General features: G+C 37.8%; 1 protein-coding gene across 1 annotated transcript in view; it reads right to left on the minus strand.

The window, feature by feature from the left end:
- Nucleotides 1–7,562: 7,562 nt before the first annotated feature.
- Nucleotides 7,563–20,264, minus strand: part of doc2b (double C2-like domains, beta) — a 130,280-nt gene continuing 117,578 nt past the window's right edge. Inside the window, exons 6-9 of the mRNA XM_035666939.1 lie at nucleotides 18,073–18,230; nucleotides 12,895–12,976; nucleotides 10,180–10,276; nucleotides 7,563–8,116 (exon numbers count right to left, since the gene is read on the minus strand). Coding sequence (XP_035522832.1) covers nucleotides 7,983–8,116; nucleotides 10,180–10,276; nucleotides 12,895–12,976; nucleotides 18,073–18,230 — 471 coding nt within the window. The 3' untranslated portion in view covers nucleotides 7,563–7,982. The remainder of the gene's footprint in view (nucleotides 8,117–10,179; nucleotides 10,277–12,894; nucleotides 12,977–18,072; nucleotides 18,231–20,264) is intronic.

Consider the following 20,264-nt stretch of genomic DNA (forward strand, 5'->3'; position numbering starts at 1 on the left):
TGCTGAACACTGAATAGGAACAGTTCTCAATGCAAGATAGAGTAGGGGGTTAGAACGCTATAATGTATATTGAGTTTGCTGAGGAGAGTTGTTTTTTTTTGCAAGGGTCATTTCATAAAGTTACTATTGAAGCAGTGAATACATATTTGTTAAGTATCTTCACATTTTCAAGTAATTCCGCTAGTAATTCCACTAAATTCACCGATTAAAGGGCAGTCCAGTTGTGGGAAAATTACCCAGCCTGTATAATATCTTCTGTTGCTCTGGAGGAGAGTTGTTAAAGTTTAAAAGATGTACCGGGCAGAGAGGGTCTAATAAAAAGATGCTACTGGTTTTGGTGAAAATTGGTTTTCAGTGTTTTGGGGGCTTTACTCACGCTCGCAAATTAAAGTCAGGATGCATATCTGCCTCTGTTGCATTGATTTTAATATTCTTCATCTCTTGTGACTCCCCCAGATGTACGTGCAATACTAAATCACTGGAGTACCTCTATTATCTCTAATATAATTACAATTTCAAATGTTGCATTAGATGTTATACAGCTAGTAAATACATTTTATACATATCAACATATCTACTGTACTGTAATACATATTTCTTTCTCTACTTTAACATGCAGGATTTGCTTTATATTGCTATAATACGTCATACTTTTAGGCATTTTGTATTGTATTTTTGTATGGCAATGGTCAGTCCATCTACAACCTTTTGTCCAGTCTGATCTCAACAATTTTTGGATGGATTGAGAATTTTGTACGGACATTCATGGTCCACAGAGGAAGCATCATAGTTACTTTCTATGCTGACTTTTGATGTAGCAGGTAAAAGTTTTCACATATCCAGAGAAATATCGTAACATCTACCAGGTTGATTGGCACAAAATTTGGTAGAGATCTCCATACTTCCCAGATGACAAAAACTTTGCCAATCCCCTGACTTTTCCTCTAGCACCACAATGAGGTTCACCTTTGTAAAATGTGTTGTTGCAATGAAATTTGGTACGGACATTCATGTTCCCCTCAGGATGAACTGTAATAACTTCACTAATTCCATAAGTTTTTATCAAATGCCATCATCAGGTCAAAATTGTAACTATTAGTCATCTATATATTTATTCTTTTGATATGCTGAGTCATGTGGAGAGCTCAACATATTAGAGAAAACGCACATGAATCCATCTTGCTAGTCCATTAGCTATGCTAGGGTAGCATACATTCATAAACTTGCTTGATGACTCTGGCCTTGCATTAGCAGGAAACACAGCAGTCACGTAGCTTCCTATTGCTTCCCAGTCAAAATACATTACACTGGTATCACTGAGCTGGCAGGAACCGCCCGCTGTCTGCAAGCACCATTAGCATGGACCCTGGAGAGAGCTACAGAAATTATGTCACAGGAAGTCATTGTGCAGCACTTAAGCTAGAAGTACCGCACAATCTTTGCCCCTGTTGCAACCTGACACTAGATTTCTTATCATTATTAATTACCACAGAGTGCAGGAAGAATTGACCCTTCAACTTTATGACAGACACATGCAACCAGAAAAAACAAACAAAGAGAACATTTTCATCAATTTGACAACACATATGCAGCAAAACATATTGTTTTTTGAATTGTCAAAAAGAAATGTGCTTTTGTTTTATTTATTTGCAGACTTTTTTCCTAAATGATGTGCAGGTGTTGTCAAATTGGTGATATTTCTTCAACTTGCTTAGGTTTTGTCTATTTGCATGCAGTTTAAAATTATTGCAACATACTGTATCTGAACTATTTATTATAACAATACGATAATTAGTTTGAGATAATAAGATTCAATAATTAGATTCATAAGCATGCAAACACAAATACAGAAATAGAAACAAAGAAAGGCACAATAAACTGCCAATTTGGCGTAGGACTAAAATATAATTTGAGACAATGCATTTATAGTCATACATTCAACAAACCGAATAATGCAAACAAGTGCCTGAGTGTTAAAAAGGAAACAAAACAACAAAGGAGAGATTTTAATTCACATCAAGTCACGCTTCCAGATAGTCAATACAGCAGCCAAACAGGCAATGCGATAGTGTTCAAAGGTACAAAATGTTGTCCAGAAGAAAAGACTGACTTATAGCATAATCTTAGAGCATCCACAGTCGTGTAGTTAGTTTTTTTTTATACAGAAAACAGTATCAAACATTAGGCAAAGTCATCTCATGACAAAACCAAGAACATATGCATGCAGTTTTGTTTTTTTCCATAATATTGAGCTTGCATACAAAGGCAGACAGATTACAAAATCAAAATCACATGTCGGTTGTATTCATTACATATTCATCAGAGAGAGAGAGAGAGAGGGATCACTGTTGTGTCAAGGAGCATATTGAGATGCCAACAAGGTTTCACAGCCGGTTTGTGCCTCACAAATCATTGCGGCTGAAGAGGCTCTTAACACTTAAAGAAAACGGAAACGCGAGGGCCCATGTGATGCATTAAACATTTCACTCCCCAGCTCTGTTGGTGTGATGGCATTTGTCGAAATCAAATTTTCTTCAAAATTAATAGTGTGTGGCGTGAAAGCAGTGCAAAAGTTCTAAAAACACTACGTCAACAATAAAACTATGGGTGAAGAAGGTTAAATAATATAACAAATTGACATTAGGGCTGTTTCTCGCTATCCACCAGCTGTAATTAGTGAGTTAGAATAATTAGAATAACGTGGTCAGCCACACTGACAGAATCGACATGCTTCTAAAAACAAACATGCCCGGCCTATCACAGTGACGTGAGGTAATGACAAAAAGCTGTTAGCTGAATTGCAAAGCCTGACAGGAATCCTGAACGTTACGTGAGGACTATTTGTATGGCGTTTCTGTGTTACCAGTCAGTGCACGGTGGAAATTTACAAGAAAGGTGGGTGTGGGGGCATGCAGAAAAGGTCATACAAACTCATAAAATCACAAATACATGGCATGCATCCCAGCCTACTGATCCACAAGGGCAACTCAAGTTCCAGTCCTGGTAAGTTTCCAGGACTGTACATCAAACTTTAACATAAAATATTGAGTGGAGAGAAAAAAAAAAACATAAATAATTCATCAGGCTAGAGGGAGTCAAAGGAAAGTTTTAGTTATATGACTTGAGTGACATAACCCCTGGTAGTTTGCTCCTGGCCTCTGAGTTCAACCATCTCTATTCCCCAGATACGTGTGCCCAAATACAAGGCTTTAATTTGACATATGAACAATATCAACAACACAGAGCACTAAGCTGCACATTCGTAGAGGATTTACTGTGGAATAGAAGGGGTTAAACATGTACATTCTGTTTGATACATTTAAAGTGGAGCTGCTTACATTGAAAAAAATAAATAAAAAACCTCAACAGATGCAACAACATATTAACAATATACATACACTGCTAATCTAGTAAAAATTCTGCCCTTCTCACCCTGGCTTTTCTTAGCAAAGCTTGCATTGCACGACTGAACGATCGCACTGACTTTAGCATAAGGACGTGTTTGCCTTTTCAGCAGCAAACTTCAGCAAGAATAGGCTGTTGTAAACAATACATGCTTTTGTTATTATTATTTTTCTTTAAACATTTGACGTAAACTTTCAGTTTTTAAAATTCGGCCTTTTGGACAAACAGCAGGTACATTTTCAGCCACGTTACAGTTGAAAATGCCGTCAGTGAGTTTATTTCTTTTTTCAGTTGAAACTCTGTAGTGTAAACAATAAGCTGCGCACACACAACCATAGAGCTGCCCAATCATGCAGTATTGTGGTTGGACAAGTGATTTCCACCAGGCAGGTCACCCACTGAACTTCATTCTGTGGTTGATTACAGCTGGACTCCATCAAGCGGGCTCTCTAAAGCTGTGCGCACAGTGAAGTGAGGCTGTGTGATGTGATCGCAGTGTGCAGTGACTGCATCCACCTCTGTGCTCAAATTATCCACAGATCATCCAAATCATCCTGCGCATATGAGATCTACTTTTATATCCATAACCCTCTTCAGCTCCTGACTAATCACAGACTCAAAGCAGCTATTATGTGATTATGCTCTTACTGACTGACTGTTTGTTCCAGTTTGACTCACTCTGACGACACTCTGCACGGCCGTTTGAAAGAAACTTAATCTTGCCCTTGAAGTGTGAAACCCGGTAGCCTGTTGCACCAGCTGTATGTAAGTTCAAACTTAGCCTAGTTATATCGTAAATTATTACTAAATTGTGATTTATGCGTCACCAAAATAAAAGCGGTTGCACCACGGGGAGTTGTAACTTAGTTAGTTGTTACTTAGCGTTATGTTGCAACTTACGATACAATAACATACATAACAACTATAGTTACACATGCCCCTAGTGTAGTGTAAATCATAAAATGTCACAGAATTATACTCACTGACTGGTTCTTATGCCACACAGCATCATCTTTTCATGAACTGCAGCCATTTCACAACACAGTAATCCAGTACAAACCTAATTTATTGATATGATATTTCAATATTGATCTAGCTTACTGCGATGTGCTACAGTGCCAAAGAGGCTCATGCCAAGCCAATACTCACAGGAAATCTATCTTTCATTGGCCACTTGCCTTATTTACGACTATATGTCCAGACTAGTTATTATTAGGACTAGTTATGTCCCAAGTTACAACCAATTTTAGTAGCTGATTTAGTTACAAACTAACTTGCCTCTAGTGTCGACTTCACACCCTGACTTAGGAGAAAACTTTGACATAGCTGGTGCAACCCAGTGCAGTTCTTTAAAGCAGTCACTCTTAAGAAATCTGTAAATATTACTATTCACCACAGCTGAATGAAAGTGTCACTGTATCCATGACTCATCTCCAATTTATGAATGCATATTTGAATTATCTACCCATTGCTTTATCACTGTAAATAAGAAACCAGCCACCTTGAAGTCTGGGGTACTGAATGGACAAAACACTTGTCGAGCCTTGACATCAGGATTACCACAAAACTAGGCAGCTCTATAGATTCGGGGTTGCACTTAAGAATCAGTGAGTAATCCAAGCCGGTGGTGCTATGACACCTGGCATTGTCTCATATTGATTAGTCTATACAGAGACATGCCGGGAATCAGTGTTTGTAACATTGTGAATGCTTGCTGTAAGCCTTGAGGAGGAGTTCAGGCAAAGTTCATTTTTATTCCAAACAGTTTGTTTATTGGGCAGAAGTTTGGTAACCTGCCGTCCTGTGAGCTTACAGATGAGCATCAGTCGTCCTCAAATCCTCTAAGCAGAATTTATGGCTATCAACTGCCAAAATCCGATTAAGCCTTAGATTTTGGTGTTGTTTTGTGTTGGCGGTGTGGTTGTGGTACTTTGTTCTTTCCAAACAAACCCAGTTCACTAGGAAGAGGACTGAAGGCCTCAGTATGCTTCAAACAAGGTACTTGACATATGATCTAACAGCGCCTGAGATCCCTCTTTTCCAATGGTGGAAACAGGGTCAACAATGCCCACTTTAGGCCAAGTTCAAGCAAACAACAGCAAGGAAGGCTACTCCTTTGATACAGTGGAATGCCAACACAGGTTCAACTTTAGCTGCAACGCAACGTCCTGCGATTGTTGTAAAATCCTTCCTTGTAATATTATAAGCTGCTGTGCTATTTTTTGGTGTTTAAACTCATGGATTTATAACTCAAACTTAACTTTTGGAACTGTATTTATCCTCTCAGCAATTCCTGAAACAACATACACCCACCAAGTTTTTGAAGTCAGAAATCCCAAGGCAGCATTTGAATTTCTCTCTCAACCTTTTTTTCTCCATTCATCTCACAAGTACTTTTTCGAACCTTTCGTTTGTAATACCACGTACAACACCACAAATGCCCTCAAGGAGAAACAGTTTGAAAGTGTGCATTGTTTGAACAATTAATCACGTCAAGATTACAAAGACAAAAGTGACAGAGTTGTTAAAGATGGAGCAGGGAGGCAGTGGGATGCAGCCAGGAGGAGGTTACGACGGTAGGGTTTTAGCATCGGATGCAACTGGACATTCAGGTATAAACACTGTTTTCTTCTGTGACATTGCTATGGTTAAAATTTGGCTGGTTTGGGCACAAAAAGTTAAGGAACGACAAAGGTGGGAAGTAACAAAGTACTGTACGTAAGTAGTTTTTTCAGGTATCTGTACTTTACATAAGTGTTATTTTTTCTGAGAACTTTTTACTTTTACCCCCTACATTGTTACACAAATATCTGTACTTTCTATGAAAAACCGGCTTGTTACTTTAGTTTTTAATACAATTGAGAGATCGGTGCATATCATAAATGACAAACATAGCATGACGAAAAAGACAAGAGAGGGAGAGTCTATTTGAAGTTTCAGCTTAGCACAGAAACAGAAAGAAATGTCTTTCAGAGAAACCAAGAGTACTATTTACTTTTAGACTCTGAGTACATTTCAGAGCCTGTTCACTTTTACTTGAGTAAAGAAGTTGAATCGGTACTTCTACTTTTACCTGAGTATCTGTACTTTTACTTGAGTAAAGAATGTGTGTACTTTTGCCACCTCCGGACAACAATCATGATTTAAAGAAACATCGTGATTGTTGATGGGAAAAGAGAAGTGAACAGAGCTTTGTCTCCCATGTCAGGTCCTTTTGCTGACTCATCTGACCAACCGGACCTTCTCCCTCATGTTGGTTTTCCATCAAATTAGCTCTGGTTCTTGAATCAGTTCCATGGTGCTATCGAGCGGACCATCCTGCGCTTCCACCAGTTTTCAGTAGAACCACTTTAATTGGATGCACAACGACATAAAGAATATGACACGCCCACTTTGGTTCCCAAGGAAAACCTGCTATCGAAATGTTTCGAACGGTCCAAACCTAGGAGAGTAAAGATCTGTGGACTTACTATTACCGTCTTTGCTCTCGATGGACAACAGTCACAATTCCTGTAGCTGCTAGAGGTCTTTGAACATAACATACTGAAATGACTGATGAAGTTGTTTTTCATGGAGGACAGTCTCAGTCAGACAGCTCAATCTAGTTTGTTTGAAGCATACTGAGGCCTTAAAGGTCCAGTGTGTAACATTTAGGAGGATCTACAGTTTCTACAATAGCCTAGAAGGGACAATCCAAACACTGGCTGTAGATAGGGGTGTTTTTGCATTTTTTTCAGGTACCGTAGTTTCTCCTTCGTACTATCCACTGGACCTTTAACTTGTACTGCATTTTAAGTTGGTTCTGCGTTCCTATGTCATTGTTCACACCAGATTTCTACAACAAACTGCTGGCAGTTGGCCCGCTGTGTGGGAGTCACTTAAATAGGGGCTGAAAAACAGGACCTATGCTACCCAACACTTTTACAATCATATTAATGTGCAACATCTTCAGTAAACTCAGAAGAAAAAAAACAGTGGCTCATTTATTTATACTGCTCCTCTATAAGACTAAATATTAGAGTCAAGCAGATTAAGGGTGGTTTACTTGAGAAGATGAGAACTATTCCACTAAACATTTCTGCAAACTCCAACAGTATGAAATCTTGCTACATCCTTTGTTGGATTCTCCGGTCTTTTACCACTAAGATGACAGTAAGAAGGCTTTGTTTGTGCTGTTACAGGGACCGGTGAATCATTGGTAAATTGTTTAGCTGCTGTAAAATATCTCATATCTCATTAAATAGAAAGCATTTGCTCCTTTTTTCTTCACTGATCGTACAAGAAGTCAGAATTATGAAGCTTAAAATTCAACACTTCAATCCCCGTGATTCATTTTGTTCAAAAAACAACCCCTATTGTATATGTGAGAATGCTGTGGAACACAAACATAAGGTTTTGGATATTTTAAAATGAGCCCTGTTGAGAGGAAATATATTCCAGAAGAGGTGTTACAGGTCACTGTGGCCAACATGAGGAAAATCCAGAGAAGAAGAAGAAGAGGAGGGGGTAGGAAAATAAAGGCAGGAGTCCTATCTGGTGCAGCCAGGGGGGAACGGGGGCCAACAGGATGTGGGTCTTCAGTCATTTAATGAACCAGGTAATTCATTGGTCAACGTGTGCCAGCGCTCAATTTTCTTGTCCTTATTTTTGAGGCAGTCAAACCAGTGTTTGAGCCTCTCTCCGTTTGCATTGATACCCAGAGAAACACCACCTGAAAGGACACAAGGAGAGTATGAGTCACATGCTGAACTAAATGCAAAATGTGTAGGAGATGTAGAATGTCTCACATTATAAAAGAGTAAAAGGATAACAGCAGATTATTATGGTGCCTTAGCAACAACACAAAATAGACAAAACAGGTGAACGGGTAGCATTAAAGATGTTGTGATAGAGCACTTTCTAATGAGACAGCCTTTATAAAGTTGAAACTAATGGTTTATTGATGGGAAATCTCTATAAACAGATATTTGCATATGAATGCAGATACGTTTTTTAAATAATAAAAAGCTAAATCCTCGTCAGAGCTGATGGGTTCCGAGGTTGCACTTCAGCCAATGAGATTTGCCTCTTTTGGTCTCCACACAAATCACAAATCTGCTTGGTCAGTACTACTTGGACTACAAGCGGAAACCAGTACGCTTTCAATCATGGGTGCTGGAAGCAGGGGTGCTGAGGGGGCTGCAGCACCCCCTGAAATCTGATATAAAGAAAACTAATAATAATAATAATAATAATAATAACTATTAAATAGGCTATAAATGATCCTGGCCATTTGAATTAATGCAAATCAATCAATACCATGAATGTTACGTATTTAGCATTTAGCATGGCGTCATTATTACTGATTTTCTCTCAGCACCCGCAACTAAGACTGACTTCCAGCGTCCCTCCGATTGCCAAAGTTGTGATATCAGATATCTGTTTATAAAGATTGATCCATGGTTAATAAATCATTTATTAATCTTGACAAAACAATCTCCCTTCCATTTAGTCGCTGTTCTGAAGTTATCAATCATATCACAACAACTAAATAGCTTTTGAGCAGTGGTGGAAAGTAAAACAGTACAGATAATAATCTACTTTTTACTCCACTATATTTCTTTCACAGCTGCAGTTACTGTTACTAATTTAGATTTTAAATACCTATAATGAGAATATAAAATACAATGCATATTATATATTAATATGCAGTATATTAAACCACCCAGTAGTATATGAAATAACTAGAATCAACTCCACTTCAATCAACTAAGGCAATGCACTAATTATTATCCAGTTGTATAATGTAATGCAGTAGAACTCATTTAGTCTACATAGTTGATACTTACATAATTTAGAGAAATTAGAACATTTTGTTGATAATACTACCACTAAACTCAGTTTTGAATGCAGGACTTTTACTTCTAAGGGGGTATTTCGAGTGGTATTGCTGTTTTTACCAAACTAAAGGATGTGAACACTGCAGTTGAGGTGATGTTGTTTTGCCAACTTCTGTTTCAATCAGGAATGAACTTTGATTCTCAACATTTATAGGTAATAGATCATTTAAAGAGGTGAACAGATGTGACTCGCCCCTGATCTGTTAAGAAAAAACACAATAAAATAACCGCTATCAACCCAAATGGCTGAACACAAACACAAAGTCAAGCTGAATGTTAAACAAAATGGCAACCCAGCGTGATTTTCAGGGTACATCGCTATGGGACGAGAGCATAACATTTATCTTTACTACAACACTACTCAGTTCTTAGGATTGTGGCCAAACAACCTTAACTCAAGGTCCATTTATTAGCTTTTTCTGGAACTTTCAACAGCTTCTCACTGACTTCCTCAGTAAATGATGCTTGGTCAGTTATCATGGATTTTTGATGACTCCAATTTCCAAGGTCAAGGAAGAACTGCCAATTACAGCGACTGCATGCAACATTGTTTTCCCACTTTTGATATTTTTCTGATATGTTCCTTTATTCAAGAGGGATAAAAGCCTTTGATTACTTTGAAAAAATGATTTGGGGGGAATGCTTTGAAACAGGGCATCGTGCTCAAACAGACATGAATACATGGCAGGCCAGTTAGTTCCCAGCATGGCTCAGTGCTTGTTTGCTTCCCAGCCACCAGCCTTTAGAGAGGTCCGGGCAGATGGCAGACTCAGCTGGACAGAAGGCCAGTGGCGCTGCTGATGCTGATGAATATCATTCTAAGCTATTTAAGCTCGTCCTACGCCGTCATCGTCTCTGATGAGGCAGAGACCTGGCACGGTTCACCTGTGCTTACCTATGAAATCGTTGGACTTTCCGATGTCGTAGTCCCACACGGTCACCTCCAAGGTCTTTTTGGTGAGGTCTGCATATTTTATGTCGTAACAGAACTCCTGCAGAAAAATAGAGCAGCAGGAAATTAGAGCTTCACAGTTAATCTCTCCAGTGTAATCATGTACGATTACAATGACATCTTTTCATATCACAAAGCCCAAAAATGTTGAACGTGTTGAATAAGAGTCAATTTTGCTTCACCACCTTCACAACAAATCACTCTTCTGCATGGTGTTGGCTCTGCATAATTATCATTACAAACCTGAATGCAATTAACATTTGTTTCATTTTCTGGTGAAATTGATTCCCACAATTCTGGGCGCCTCATTGAGTTTTAATTTTTCGTTAGTGCCCAAAATAATATTCAGGTTAATGTCGGTGCAGTAGTTGCCTTTTCCCACTCTTACAGCCTGTTCTATTAGTTCAGGACATTTAAAAAGACCAATTCAATATACTACAAGTGTAAGAGGTATCTTGATTGAAGCACAGCGGAATTAAATGTACAATGCATACCAGGGTACTTTAACAGAATGACAGTATAATCAATAAAGTACACTGTCCTCTAAATGAAGCAAGAATTTTTCCTGATATCAATTTGCACGGTGTGAAGTGGAAGCATTTATTCTGCATTTCAATCTGTAGTTCAGTCAAGGTTGCTGCTCCACCTTAATGAAATCAATGCCTTGATACAGAGGAAGACCCCATTGCTCGTCTCTGACAGAAAGGCCAAGAGGTGATGGAGGAATATGGACGCAAAAAATGTCAGAGGAAATGTCAAGCTGCTGGCCTGCGTGAGTGTTTGGCCAGGGCCGTCCTCTTGTATACAGGTGGATAGCTACCCCGTGCCACGACGCACTGAGGAGCCTGTTTAGCCTTGAAAACATGTTTGGCATCTTTCTGCAAAACATGGCTGGGTCCTCTGGGTCTTTAGCAATGCACTTCAGATTTCCACATTATTTACAATCAGTAATTTTCATTACAAAAGAGGAGGTGGTCTGTGAGACTGAGCTGCTCTGGTTCATTTTAGAGGGGAATAAGGGCTGATAACTAGTCTTCCTCCATACAGAATTTATCAAAGCACTGCAGCACTGGGAACTCTTTTAAACCTGCTTTTTGATTTTTGGGGCATTTGGAAAGCTGCGGAACACAACACAGACATATTATCTTATCTTATAATGTCGATTTGGTGGTAGCAACATCCAGCAGATGCAGAGCAATGTTAGCATCCATTGGAAGTCGTGTTTCTGGCCACCAGGCTTCACTTTTCTTTTAGCTCTGTTCTGATCTCTGCGAATTCCAGAGAAATATCTTGCTGTTTAACTGCTTAATGTTGCACTATGTTCACCAGCTAATCGTTTACTTTGTCCATCTGTCAAGCAGGTAGTATACAATAGGTTTTTAAAACCCTTTTTTCTGAAAACAGCTGCCTGCTGCGACTGTAAACAGGACTGATGAGATCAGTGAGAGTGAACCAGAACAAATTGAAAGCTGAAAGCCACTAAAATGCTCCGTGGAGCACAGTTGGTGATAATTCTCTATATATTTGTCACAATGACCTACATTTCCCCAATTGTTAATACACACATTTCAATTGTTGCAGTTTTAAAGCCCTTGTATTATAATTATAAAACAATATTCTTTATGTTTCATCCCAGGTGACATCACCTTTTCCCAGATGAACCCCGCCTACTTCAAACCAGCGAGAAGAAACAAAGAACAAGAATCCCTCACATGTAATGATGAAAGGTGTTGTAACTTTGACAATAAATTAAATTGTGTTCATGTAAGATCCCATTGCTCATGGTGAGAAATATATTTCCAGGGCCTTTAAAGCTGCATAGCAACTGCATAAACTGCAGCTTTAAAGAATGATGGAGATAAAAGCCGTAGATGACTAGAGCACTGGGGAAAAGGGAGCCCCTTTTCTGTCATTGAGTAAACTGACGACCCCTAATTAAGAGCGATTTCATGGATATTTATGGCTATGAATATTGCATTAGAGATACGTTGTCCTGATATTTTTAGGAACTTTTTAAACATCTGTATATATATATATATATATATATATATATATATTTTAATTTAGGTTTTATTTATTATTATATATTTATGTATTATTTGTTTTTTTAAACAATCATACACAATAACAATACAAAAAAACAAATTCAGTGTTCTTCTTCCCTGATACCTTATAATCAATAAGGCCTTACGGCCCCACTGTGTAACTTTGGCTAACCTTTGGGGGGTAGATTAAAAACCAGTGGACATAGTACTACCTCATAGTTTCATTCGGACAATGTTTTAAACGTGTTTTTCAAGGCTGTTTTTTGGTCCAGAGTTCCAGTGAATGAAAGAAGATATGAGGTTGGATAAAGTATCAGTGCTGCCAAAAGACACCTGAACTATGTCCATGACTTTTGTGACTTACTCTACCTACAGTACATCCAACAGACAGCTTCTGTTCTGCTCATCCTTTAATGAATTTAGAAAAATGTGCTTCTTTTCGACCTGACAGCCGTGCCCTCACAGAATGGCTTTTGTAGGTCCCGGGGTTACGGAGGTTGCTCAGCACACAAAAGCACTGGATAAACACTCAACTCAGGTAAAAGAAAAATAGGAAAAAGACTGAAATGAAATTGGAGCTGTGAGGTTTCAGTGCAATTGCAATGGTTTATACCTCGTTGAACTCAGGATTGAGCGTCTTCTTTTTCACAGTAGTCTTGTGCTTTGACTTTTTGTTCTCGTCAGGCTTCAGGTACCTGTAGGACAGCAGGGAGGAAGACTTAATACAGGGCTTAACAGCACTGACAAGGAACAGCAAGCAGAACATACTACAAATTAATTTATTAAAATAAACATGATGCTTATTTATTGTATGTAATTCCTCATATACAATGTAAAAGAATGATTCTGTACATTTCTGTCCTCTAGAGGGTGCTGTGGTACTGCCCTATATTCAACCGTACAGCTGCATTACATTACACACGTTACATTATTTGACTTTAATAGACTCCACCTGTGCTTTTTATTAAAGACATTTTTTCCAGTTGGTAATACATAGATGCTGTTGTGTCACCATCTCTCAAAGCAGCTCTTCTCTGTTAAGATTAATCTCTGCCACATGGTTAGTTTAATGACAAAATTTCATTTTAGTGTCTTTTTGATGAGATTACAGAGGTGAAGACACCTCACCTCATAACTTAATCACAGCAGTGCAGCTCTCCAGTATGTACCTTATTTAAACCCTAAATCTTCAATATGAGCTGTTATGAGTTTGTTCTGGAAGATTTTGTTAATCTTTCTAGTTTTCAAAGGTTATTTGTTTGTTCTTTTTAGATTGGATGTTGAAGCACTTTGGGTCATATTAAACTCAGTTGGCGATTTATGTGGTACACCTAGCTGAAGTAATGCAATCTAATGCAACAGTCCTGCAACAAATCCTACTTTCACCAAAATAATAATGTTTAATTCTTACAATAACCATACCTGTTTTCGAGTATACACTAATGAAAATAAACACTATATTCAATTTTTGGCAATAGATTCTCCTAAATGTTAAACAGTGGACCTTTAAGTGTACTTACGCCAAAACAGTTGTTCTGTTTTAGGTCTTTTGGTTTTTGATTAATAAATCTTGATGGGCTTAGAATTCACTAGTGCCCTTTTGAAAGAGCTCACCAAGGGCTTTCCTTTGATATATATAACTCATTCTAGCCCACAATACCCCTCTGGTTCTCACTCCTGCAGGGCAGTAGTATCTCACTGCATTCACTATGTTTAGGTGAAACTAATAAACTAGAAACTAAGTATATATAGTGAAATATGCAATATAAATAAAAGTTGACTCCATTTTAGTGTGTGGAGGTGTTTCTAATACATGTATCATCAGTTTCAGTTTGCATTCACTGCAGTCCATGAGTCAGTGGTAAAAACAGATCGTTAGGGCTACTGTTGCTCTGGGTGCAGGCATTGGTGTTTATGAATGTACAACCTATGTGTGTGTGTGTGTGTGTGAAGGTTGGACCTTTGCTTCTACCCTATTCTGCCTTCATAAATTATCCAAAAGGCAGGTTGCATATATATATATATATGTTACACCTGCGTAGTGTAGTGAATGTTCTGTATTAACTCTGTCCATTTGGAAAAGAACAATTTTGGGCAATAATGCTCATTCTGATGGTGGTATATTTCAATCCAGTGAGCAATTACAGTAGCTCGTCACATCCCTCTTTACTTTTACGTGCTCACTGGACCCACACAGACTTCAATTTCCCAAGGTAACACAGAGACTTAAAGGGAGGGTAAGTGGGTTATAGCTCACAAGCGTACCCCTGGGGGAGTGAGGGCTGAAATTGTTGTTGATGAGGATATTGCAGCAAACCTAATTGTTGTCATGTAATGGGACTACAACTGACCCCCAGGCAAAACAAGCTAAGAGTGAAAGTTAGGATGCAAACAATGCTATTGAGCAGTACAATTGTTTTAAGTCTTATTTCACTGTGTAAATTGCTGCAATTTTGCAGTACTGCCATTATTCTGCTTTTGTTCAGCAGCTGTGCAATAAAACTGAATACTCATCGTTAAGAATATCTTTTACCTCTAGCTTGATGAAATGCACTTTTCATTGACTGAAGAGCCGTTAAGGAGGGCATTTACTCCGCCATTTCTCATGGTGTACGCTACCACCTAGTTCGACTAACGTGTTCCTGCTTTCTACATTCATACAGCACATTTTAAGAACAATTTACAGTTCAGGTGACAGCTGTGAGTTGATGCATCACATAGACATGTGCTGCTGAAAGAGGAGAGAAATCATGCAGCCCTGTCTCTCTGACAGAGTATACATTTCCTTTATTCCCTCTCACATGAGCTTGTCAGTAAATCTATTATCTGCCTGAGTGTCCTTCAAGCTTCAGGGAGATTTTCTCAACCTCAAACTGTTGGAAAATTGTTGCCAGCCCCTCTCCTCCGAAACGAGTCGCGCTTTTGTTCTCGAGGTGTGCACAGCAGAGTCGAAAATTAATTGCACTTTCATTGCTCAGCCAGATGAAAGACTTGGGAAATGTTCAGGTGTGATAAATAGGACTCTCCTTCAAATTGCAGCCCTGCGGATGGCCTCTTGTGCTGTGTGTCTTTCATGCCGCTGATAATCACAGGTAGTCTGCCTCTTTTCTGCTAAAACATCAGCACTGCCAGCTAATCCATTTCAGCACTTCTACAGAGCATTGTACACCCACTAAAAATAGCATTACTGTGACGAGCATCTGCTGTTTTGAGCAGAAATGTTTGTTGAGGAGAGAAGTAATCAATCAACAGGTGGCTGTATGCAAAGCCAGCCCTCGTCTATATGTTATGTATTCTGTAAATTATCAGTTCAAGCTGTCTTAAATTTACAAATCCTTGTTTAATCCTTGTTTTTATAGTATATATTTCATAGATTCTTTGAAGGCTTAAGGATGGTGATGACACTTTGCTCTACAGCAAGACATCTTGACAACAGACTTGCCATGAAATTTGGTCTCAGTATTTATTTTTCGATTTTTAATGATATTGGTGACCCCTTGACTTTTTCCACCAGTGCAAACATGAGGTCAGATTTTATCCTAGACCAACAGTTTGGTTACTGATAATGAACATTAAATTCTGTTTTATGTTTAGAACTCAAAGACTAAAATAAAGATCAATTAATTTCAAAGCATGGAGCTCTGTAACTGCAAATGAATGCGTACAGTGTATGTCAGTAATTCATGCTTCTTTTGTTCTGCTCTTCCATATGGAGAGTCAAAGTGTTCAAAATAAGATAAATAAACAAAACATGAAATCAATTATTGTATGAGTAAACCCAGACAAAATAATACAACCATGAAATTGTAAAGTAAGCTATTATAATTATTATAAAATGTTATTCCCTCCCACTTTCAGTATTGTAACATTGTCAAATTGCAGGTTATTTCTATTTAAATCCAGCTGTTCTAACCCTAACCCTTTTTCAAGGATAAGGAAGCAGTTTAAAAGTAATATTTCATAATAGTTAATTAAAAATTAATTGGCAACTAGTTTAAGTAGTTTTTCAAGAACAAAGACCTAAAAACCTCCCTTCTGCTTTTCTGTTTTATGTGACAGTAAACTTAATATTTTGGGGTATTACACTGTTAGTCAGACAAAACAAGACATTAGAAGGTTATGACTGTAAAAATCTTTTTTCACTATTTTCTGACATTTTAAGGACAATTACACAATTAATAATGCAAGTTGCAGCCTTAATAATAAGCTAAGTTAACTACAATGTCATGGTATTTATAAACTTTTATTTATTTAATTTTGAACACAATGGGTCTCCATACTTTTAGGCTACCTAACATGACATATTCTTTGACAAAAAAGTCTGGTTTCTCACAATTTGGGTCCAATTCTCAAAATATGTCAATCATATTTATTGTTTTTAATAAAATTAAAACACTCACCAAGGTAGATACTGAGATCTACAGCGACAACACAACAATAAAGTCTGACAAGTCAAGAAACACAAACACTTAGACCATCAGACAGGTTGTAAACCAGCTGACAGTTTGCCCAGATTGTCTAAACCTGTTTATTTGGAGGTAAAATTGAAAGTGAGTGCACCAAAGTGTTTGTAATAATCCCACATTGCACAAGAAAAATGTTTGCACTCACACAACAACAGTAAGCTTATGGCAGACGGTTTGGGTAATACATTTACAGTTTGTCTTGGTCTTATCTTCCAAATACGTTTGGCTACCCTGAGGGTTTGTTTACAACCTGTCTGATTGTGTGTTTCTTTTCCCATGAGACTTCCTTTTATTGATATCACCATGTTCCCAGATCTCGGCGCTTAACTTGGTGAGTGCAGTCTTATTATTACGGATAGAAATTATGGCCAAAACTATAAAAAATAAGATATAATAAACTGGAATGGTCCTTTAAGGTTAAATCAAAATGTGAAAACATACAACATGAAATTGTAGAGCACGGCTGATACTTCTGCTCTGATTGTATTTGCAAGTGTTTGTGGTAACACTTTATATATACATATATTCAAGTAATACTTAACTAATGCATGACTCATAATGATTTAATGCATGAATTAATGTGTGGTTCAAAGCAGTGGAGCTTAAACATAAGTGATCATTCTGCTATAATTTGTCCATTATGTTGTTAATGTGTCAAAAATAAATACCTATGAACATTTAGGTTTGACTTGAGTATGAGTATGCATGTGTGGCTTCCAGCCGATAGGAAATGGAATCTGTTCAGTCCAGCTCTGCTTAAATTGGCTGGTATATTTAGATTTCTGTTGGTGGGACTCCTTCCTGCTCTGAAACCAAGTAACTGTAGCTGGCCCGGCTGCTTGCGCAGAGAGTAGCTGCCCTTTGAACTGGGTTGTGATCTGACAGATTGCAGTGACAGATGGTTTGAATTGGTGTGTGGACTGTGTTTCATAGATGATCTGGCAACTTGGGTGACGTCAGACAAACTCCATGTACGACTATTATTCATAATAAAGTTGGAGGGCCAAATTGATTACATAGAGTTTCTTGGGAGACATGGCCTTGAAATATGGGAGAAACCAGGGAAAAATGGTAGTGTTGGCAGGTTTGAGAATACAATTGGGTCTATTCTCATAGAACTACAAAGCTTTTTTTAAATCAGAGAAACTGGAAACCTGCTAATTTGGTTGCATATCAATTATCATAAAATCATTGATTAGTAGTGAGTAGCAGGAATTCATGATACATCCTGCATTAAATCATCATGAGTGATGCATTAGTTAATTGTTACTTACGTATGTGATTTGTACCATTATAATAAAGTGTTACCGTGTTTGCATACTGACGTTTTGACGTAGGGGTCGGAGAAGCCGTTGGCGTCCATGGCGGCGAGGTGAGCACAGCGTATGATGCCCACTACCAGGCAGGATTTCTGGGTGTTGTACTTCAGAGAAATCATGATGCGTCCTCGCTCCTCCAGGGACTTGTCTTCTGTCTTATTGACCTGCAGAGGTACAAAAGACACGATTTAGAAATAATAATCAGCTTATGTTACAAAGTCTACCACAGTAGTGGTTCCTAAGTTAGGGGTTGACAAAGCTTCTCGGGGGTCGTTAACTGCGTTCACTATTTGGGTTAATTGTACAGTTTATTAGTTGTTATGCGTTGAATATAATATGAAATATCCATAAAATATGTTACTTAGTTAGTGGGAGTCTTACTCAATAATAGACGAACTGTTGAATGACCACATGCATTAATGCGACTGAGTGGCTGCCAGCCAGGGATTTCCCTCATCAGTATAATTTGCAACTGATGTTTGTCCTTTCTGGCATCATCATCATCATTTGGGATTTAATCAAAGCTTTAATTTTCAAAATGCTATTAATCCACGTAGACAACAGAAATCCACAGTTCTCACTCTGGATTTCATTTCATTTTTATATCCCAGGAGGTTGTTTTTTTTGTCCTATAAAAGATTTTGTCAAAGTAAGTAGACATCAAAAAAAGTCTCCACAGCAGACTTGACAGTTGTGCGTCCTGAAAATCAGCCAAACACTGATTGGCTGATTGATGTCATCTCCGTTGTAGATGGTAAGTTAATAGCCTCATCAAAATTAATTTGCCATGTTCTCTAGAGACAAGATAAACATCTGAACTGACACATGACCTGTGTGCCAAGAGCGTGTCTGTTTTCATTCCAAACACCACACCGGGCCTTCTCACTGATGAGCTCAAATTCAACAAGAGAACCAAACCTTCATGTCCTGCCAAATTAATTCAAACATTTTTTGTCTGTTTGGATGATTTGATACCACAAGTGATGTGACCAATGCTCAATTTAGTCCCATTTTTGTGCAACTGTCAGCTTCCCTGATGTGCTATTTGATAAATTTACTAAAAGCAATACGAAAAACCAAATAAAAATGAAATGAAAAATAATAGCAAAGTTAAACTTTTTGCCATTTACAATAACACAGATAAACTAAATACCACAATGACCACTGCCTGGTCACTAAAACGGGTTCACAAGATCACTGTAATCCGATTAGCAAGAAGTTAGTAGTTAGTTAGTAAGTCTGAAGTTATAAGTTAACTAAACAAAACATTGTAAGTACATTTTTTTAAGTTCAAAAAGATTCTTGATTAACAGCTTTTACTAATAATTCTAGGTGACACCAACTTAATTTTGTAAGTTACAGACACATTCCTTTTTTACTTTTTACTATGTATTTTGTTTTTTACAGTACAGAAGGAAGTAAATGCTACTTAAAATTACTAAAGCTAGTTGATCAGGGATGTTTTTTTAACTTACAAAATTTAGTTTTACTTTTTTCATTATAATTAACATTGTTTTTGTTGAAAGTGAAATGAACTAATCTGGTTTTACAGTGATGCAGGGATACCAGGCTACCAAGAGAAGGCCGGCTGTGTTCTCACTATGAGCTCCACAATAGAAGGAGAATTTGTCCAGAATGTCCAGAAATCCCACAAATGAGAGTAAATTTTCCAACATTTTGGGAGAAAGCAGGAAAATAGCTCTCTTGGCTGCACAGTTTGCCCCAAAGTAAGAGAGAACACCACTCTTCTTTGTTTTATGTTAATTTATCATTTTGTGCTGTTGTATATATGTATTCTTTTAAAAAACTTTATCCTTTATCATGGATCATGCGTAAAATGAATACAGATGTATGATTCATGCATTAAGGTGATTCATGACTAATTCAATTTAATGAAGATACCAGCTTTACTTTATGCTATTCTTGTCCCTACCATCAGTGGAGTCAAGTGTGGAATATCATAAACTTCACTCACTTTAACTAGGAATAGAAAAAATGTCTTAGTCCCACTCAGTCTCTGCACCGAATCACCATTAATGATCTCTCTGTTTTGTTGTCAGCATACTATGAGTCACACAAGACACTCACATGCTTTACTTTATTACCTACTAGGTTTTGATGCTTAGAGTATAGGGGTTGCCATGACTGAACACTAAAATCATTTAAGGATTGTCGTAAATTAAGTTATTTCCCCCCTT

The sequence above is a fragment of the Morone saxatilis genome, unplaced genomic scaffold, assembly GCF_004916995.1.
Source record: "Morone saxatilis isolate NCDOM2014 unplaced genomic scaffold, NCSU_SB_2.0 Contig20, whole genome shotgun sequence".
Classification (NCBI taxonomy): Eukaryota; Metazoa; Chordata; class Actinopteri; family Moronidae; genus Morone; species Morone saxatilis.